The 6,798-nt window shown below is 39.9% G+C and overlaps 1 protein-coding gene across 1 annotated transcript in view; it reads right to left on the reverse strand.

Moving 5' to 3' along the window:
* Nucleotides 1–212: 212 nt before the first annotated feature.
* The window catches only part of CNIH3 (cornichon family AMPA receptor auxiliary protein 3), a 32,399-nt gene continuing 25,813 nt past the window's right edge, over nt 213–6,798 (reverse strand). Inside the window, exons 4-6 of the mRNA XM_009636865.1 lie at nt 4,897–5,009; nt 2,226–2,369; nt 213–240 (exon numbers count right to left, since the gene is read on the reverse strand). Coding sequence (XP_009635160.1) covers nt 213–240; nt 2,226–2,369; nt 4,897–5,009 — 285 coding nt within the window. The remainder of the gene's footprint in view (nt 241–2,225; nt 2,370–4,896; nt 5,010–6,798) is intronic.

A 6,798-nucleotide genomic window follows, 5' to 3' on the forward strand; every position in this document is an offset into this window, starting at 1 on the left:
ATTAAGAAACTGGAGATAAACACAGTTAACTCAGCCATTCTCCCATGGTATTCTGCTGCTTCTTGCTGGGTCTCTCTTTCACATACTCTATTTACTTCTTGGGTTCAAAGTTTTCCTCTCTTTGCTTTTTTTTTTAATCATGCTTCACTTGGCTCACTCATCCTTGCACCTCCAGCCTTTGTTGTTTTCAGTCTTTAATGATGATCTTTCAGTTAAGAGCTCACCAAAGTGTAGATCATGCTGAATGTAAGAGAAAGACACAATATGAAAGTATCCTTCTGAAGCATACAGAGCACTTTGATTTTTATAACCCTTTACTGTCTGTTCCTCAGGTCTGGCTGTAATGGCCTGGCCTGTGCTTTCCTTTGCATTCTTCCTATCTCTCTAAAGCATCTTAATTATGATGTATTCAAGATGGGTATCAAAAAGCACTCAAGAACTATCAAATTCATTATCGACATCCTACTGCACCACAAGCTGGGTTTGAGCTTATTAAAGTGCAGTTTGATGTCTGAATTCGAACAGTGAAGAAACAAAACCATTTTGCTTTAGCGTGTTTGATCTTTAGAACTTCAACCAACAACTCTCGGTAGGGTAGGCAAGGTTTCCCATGAAACTGCATTATTTTGTTTCCTTTGGAAAAAACTCTTTGCAGTAGAAGAAACATAAAATGTGGACACCAGCTTGAGTGAATCCATACATATTAAATGCAACTCTGAAAAGCAAAGAAATTGCAGTGTATTGCCATGGCTCCATTTTACTGCAATTCTAATTCTGACAATACCCAGGAAAGCACAGCAAAATTGAATGTAATTAATACTGTTTTATTTAGCACCAGGCAGTGGATTTTTGCTAATGGCCACATTTTAGAATGAAGGAAGCAGGGCTCAGAGGAAGCTGCACAACAGTAGAATCCCAGCAGAAATGCCAGACCACACTACATAGCTGACTTTGACAGGGTCTTTTAGCCAATACAAAAATACGGGGCTAAAAATGCTTCTCTCTGCAGCCACGCTTGACCATCTCTCCTTGCACTATCAACAGAGGTTGTCTAGCATAACTGCCATGCTTTCCACTCTCGCCCCCGTGAAGAGGTCTGGCAGGCAAAGGCAGTCAGCCCAAACCCACAAAGCTACTGGATGCTAAACTCCTGCTTAGATTCTCATGCTCTGTCCATCTCAGTGTGAGTCTGGGCCCTTCTACTTTCTTTCTCTCCCTCACGTATGCAGACACAGGCACACACATGCACATGTGGACAGAAAACTTTGTTGTCAATAATATTTAAAAGTAATATTGAGAAACAATAACCTGCAGCAATGACTCCTCAAGATATGGGGAACAACAGAACAGATAACGGACCAGCGATCACAGGAGAATTAACATTTATCTTCTTCCACTAGCATACAAACCTGCCTTACAGAGGGATTACTGCATGCAAGACTGGCTTGAAGAGGCACTCTATGCAAATACAAGAAGGAGTAGGAGAAAGGCAACATAAAACAACACCTCCATTTAAAGTGTGTTAAACTTTGTTGTCAAGTAGTTTTATGGCGTGATTACAAGGGTGACTAAAAGCACAGGGATTCTGCCAAGGCCTTACCTTAAATATGATCCTCACATATTCTTGCACGGGGCATTTGTGACTGTGCACTAAGGCATCTGACAGCTGAAAGGGGCGGGGGGACAACACGCAACTGGGGTACATGTCTTCAAGAATGTACTTAAATTAGGGGTTTGGACCACACACAGACTTACCCTGTAATCAAAGGGAGGCTGTAGGAATGATTACAGGCATGGTGCACCTCTTGTTCCTACCCACCATCTACCTACCCATTTACTTACCATCTTGAGCATCCCTATACCAGTAGACATAGTATTTTTCTTACGATTCTCTTGAATCATAAGAACATTATAATTTTTATTTGATGTAATGTCATTATCATAACATTTGCTATTTCACCCATCCTAAGGGACTATGCAGAGGAGCAAAAATTTTTTCCTTGGGTTGTCCCTCACACCTGGCTCAGGCCTTAGATAAAACGCTTAATATTCTGTGCTGAGGTGTCAGCAGATATAAGCACATGCGGCTGTAATTGGGCATGCTTCCCTGAATCAAGATCAGAAGCAAGTTTTATAAGACTAAGGAAATGAGCCATTCCTAAATACAATTTCACATGTCAAATGAAAAGCAGCTACTATTTCCTTAATGAAATGACCAGACTTACCAGTACAGATAGTAGAAGAAGGAAAGGAGATAGAAAGCTAGCTTACACCAGGCCTCTTTTTGACAGTAACTCAAGGTATCTGCATTCATGACTGCAGGCGGATCATATGCTAGCTCTGAACTATCTGCTGGGCAACGAAAATACCTGAAAGAGCAGGAGAAAACATCCAGAACAACTCTGTAACATTCTGTATTAAGTATGTGTAGATATACACCTTCCTGATCACCAGCACAGAACACAACCATCTTCCATGACACAGGAGGGATTTTCTTCTCTTTTTTAAGCCTCTATTTCCAGACGTTGTTAAAATCAGGATGCTAGTCTAAGCATATAGTTCTTATAGAACCAAGCAATTCACGAATGTGGACTTCCTGTGTTCTATTAATTCTTTAGACAGAAACATTCCCCTTTCCTATACAGTTATTTCTGGCTTACTCACTAGTAACTTACATATTGTGAGTGACAATATGTGGTGGCTTGTGATCACAGCATGGAGGAAAGATTACTGGGCTTTAACTGCATCTATGCAACTGATTTGTATGACAAACAACATGATGAAAGGTGACAGTCTCAACCAACTAATAGCTCAGTTCCTCCAACTCTGGAAAGGAAAAAAGTCAATATGGAGTAATATAGGAGCTGGCTGACTAATATTTTCTACACATAGCACTGCTCAAAAAATTATCATCCAAATAATTTTAATTTGAAGATATTTTTCTTCTTATATAGGAGAAATTTCTAATATTTCTCAGCAATGACTGGACATTTGAGAAAATCCTGACCAAACAACTTTTTTGGCAAAGGAGCTTTTGTCTCACTTACTTTGCAGTGAAAAGCAAAAGCAAACCAAAAAAGTAGTCCTCAATAAAGTTAATGAAGTGCTTTAAAATCAGCAAGAATCAGATGAAATATTGTTATTTCTGTAGCTTTGAAATAGTAATGTAACCAACGAAGGTTGTTGGGATTGCTTATAGATAAGATAGACAGATAGATAGATATAAAACCCCTACAACAGTGACCAGCAGCAAACTTTGAAAATAAATGTTCTCATAATAATCTTGCCTTCCTCCCTTCCAATAAGAGTCACATCCACTTACAATCTCTAGAACACTGCAAATTCTTTTACAGAGACCACAGGTGAAACCCTGCTTAATTACCTTCACTGGGAGGAAGATATTTCACAGTATCTTCCCATGGTTTTGTACAGAACTTTCATAATGAACCCAAACCTGCCTGTGGTTAAAACAGCAGAAATTATGGAGTAATTATAGCAAAGCATATGGAGAATCATGGAAACAAAGAAAACTAGAAGTTCTCTCCAAAGTTTGCTATCATTATTTAGAGTCTGATCATTTTCACCTTGGACATTACAATTAATTTATTATTTTTTAACTTTTAAAACCAGTATTATTGCCACACTTTGGTTGTTAACCTTTAGTAAAACAGTACCATAAATCATTATTATTTTTATTGCACCCAACCAATAGGAAGAAAAGCACTTGTAGCTTCACTCCATTTAGCTTTCTGAGAACTATACTGTGACTCTAACTTCTGAATAATACACTTTATCATATGACTCTGCATTACTACCAGCCTTTTGCAGAAAATAAGTGTAAAAAAGCTACTGCTTTTTAGTTCCTGGTTGAGATAACTGTTTTGCCTTCTTTACAGAATTATTCTTCAAGCTACTTCACAACGGGAGCTATCTGCTGCCATATGTATCTTTGTAACACAAAGAGACCCTGACAGACAAAAATCGTCTGTGCTTTTACAAATATTGTGGAAATGTAAAACTGGTGAAGACTCCAGACTGACAACCACAAACACTGCTGTCTCTTGGTTATCTTCAGAGGCAACAGAAGGCTGATCCTCCACTAGAATGCAGAGGAAGATGCAGCAGGAGCAGCTGCACTGCCTGTCCAGAAAACATTATAGCTTCTCAACAGCAGCTCTTAGGCAATCAACTCTGAAAGCCCCTCAGTGAATATAAGCACACAGCAGAGATCCAGCACAGAAACACTCCCCACATTTTCACGTGGGCAGGATGAAGACAACAGCTTTTCATCTACTGCAATCCCTACTCCAATAGTCTCTTTTTAAAAGACACTTCCCTTGCAGAACAGAAATGATCTACTGTACAGCAACAACTTATTTTATACTGAAAAAAAAATCATAAAGCTGCTAAGATGAGAAACAAAATTCTGTCAACCTGCCCAGTCTCTACTTCACAACTCCAATGGAAAAGTTTCCTTGCCAGAGCTGAATAAATAGGTCCAATATCTTTCAGATATGAACTGCCTTACAATCCCTATCTGTGAAGTATTTAGAGCCTCACCAAGTTTCACTCTCAGATTCCAGCCCATTTCATTGCCAAGTTTTCATTCAGTTGTGGTAAGTACACCCTGACACCCTTTGAAATATTTACCTAAGTTACTAACTGAAAGCCACACTTATATTATTATGTGTTTTCTTTACCCATCCTAAATGTTCATGAAAAATACTTACTTTTTCTCTGGAAACCTAAGTTTTGGCTGCTTACAGGCCAAAGCTTCTAAGCAAAAGATATTCAGCCATACTCCTATCACTGCACTGCACAGTTCATACAATCCACATGTGTGCTGAGTTGGCAAATAAAGCTAACAAGCAGTCAGTATGTAAAAGATGGGCTTACCTCCAGAAGTGATAAAAAAGCAAAGGAACATTTAACCCCAGTGTGAGCCACTCCTGAGCGCACAAAAACATTATGCAGAAAAGACTATGGATAGAGTACTCCGGCAACACCAGCTAAAAAGAAAGGAACAGAAATAACAGATGTCAGTAAAACACCTCTTTGATTTTAGTCACCTAAGCAGCTTTTCAGAAAACAGACCACCTCTGCAAGTCTCCTGTGTGTGTCTATGTCTGTCCCTAGACATACCTCAGCTGACAGACAGCTTGGCTAGGAGCGATGAGCACAAGGCACAGGGCCTGGTTTGGCCAGGTTCAAACCACAGCTGTACTCCAGGGGCTTATTGAGAGGCATGGGACTTCTAATTTACTGTCTTAGCTGGTGCTCCAGATTTCTCTCTACAAAATGTGGATTATATTACTGCCTCCCTCAGAGAAGCATTGTGAGACTAAATGAATGCCTGTAAAAGAGTTCTTAAAGAAGTAAGTTTCATTACTGATGCATTCAGAAAGGAAATAATAAAGCAATTACTGAAGTTCCACTTCTATATTGGAGGAGCATCCTTGGAAAAAGGCTGCTTTTATCATTTTGGTATGTTATATACAACTTAAAGAGATCAAATCCATTACTCAGTCAGCATTGCGAGCTAAAACCCACTAAGACAGGAAACTCACTTCCTTAGCATATCCATAGCTCCCCACACTATTTGTTTCAGACCCAAGACAGTTCTATTAAAAGAGAAAGTGAGTGGGCAGCTGGCAGAAACAGAAATGTATGTGATGTTGATTCAGAGTAGTTATTTCTAAAGACATTTTGCTTTTTTCACTGCTTTCCCATTTCTTAGCTGGCTTTCCTTTCTTGTTTTCTTCCAATGTCTTTTCTCAGAAATCTCTATTTCTCTTCAAGTCAAAGAATAGATTAACTTCCAGCAGTACATATTTCTCAAAGCTAGACAATCCCGTACACGGTTTACCTGCATCCCTTGCAGCATCTTGGAGCTACATCAACCTAAGTTAAATCACAAAAAGCATTTAAGGGGCTTCTTTTGATGTAAATTCATTTTCATCTGTCAAATAATTAAAGTGAGCCCTATTTTTAAAAACAATGTAAAACCTACTATTACAGCTACTCCCAATGCCTACCTACTCCCATACGGCTGTGCTGCAATGAATTCCATCTTCTTGGTTCTAGGAGTCTTTCCACCTCACACAGAACATGGCTTTTTTAACTGCCATTTAACTTCACTACTTGAAGTAGTTAACACATTTGGATATCTCTGTGTCTACGCCTTCAACTTAAACATTCTCAAAAGCTTATCTTATATGGATGATAAATCATAATACAAATCGTGCTGCTAGAAAGCTATGACCTGATTGCCACTATGGAAACTTGGTGGGATGAATCCCACGACTGGAATGTAGCTATTGATGGCTACAGGCTGTTCAGAAGGGACAGGCGAGGAAGGAGGGGCAGAGGCGTTGCCCTTTACATCAAGAAATCATTACAGTGTGAAAAACTGTCCCTGAAGAACAGCCACGAGCAGGTCGAAAGCTTACGGCTAAGAATCAGAGACAGAGGCAACAAAGGGAACCTCATGGTTGTTGTCTACTACAGGCCGCCAGATCAAGAGGAGACAACTGATGAAGCATTATTCCTCCAACTCCAGGAGGCTTCGCGCTCGCAGGCTCTCGTTCTACTGGGGGACTTCAACCACACCAACATCTGCTGGAAAAGCAACACAGCAAGCTGTAGGCAATCCAGCAGATTCCTAGAATGCATTGAGGACTTCTTAAGCCAGGTAATAGACACCCCTACCTGAGGGAATGCAATACTGGACCTGGTGGTCACCCATGCAAGTGAGCTCATTGGAGATGTCAAGATCGGAGGCAGCCTGGGCTGCAGTGA

Source organism: Egretta garzetta, unplaced genomic scaffold (genome assembly GCF_000687185.1).
Source record: "Egretta garzetta isolate BGI_Z169 unplaced genomic scaffold, ASM68718v1 scaffold130, whole genome shotgun sequence".
In the NCBI taxonomy this organism is placed as follows: Eukaryota; Metazoa; Chordata; class Aves; order Pelecaniformes; family Ardeidae; genus Egretta; species Egretta garzetta.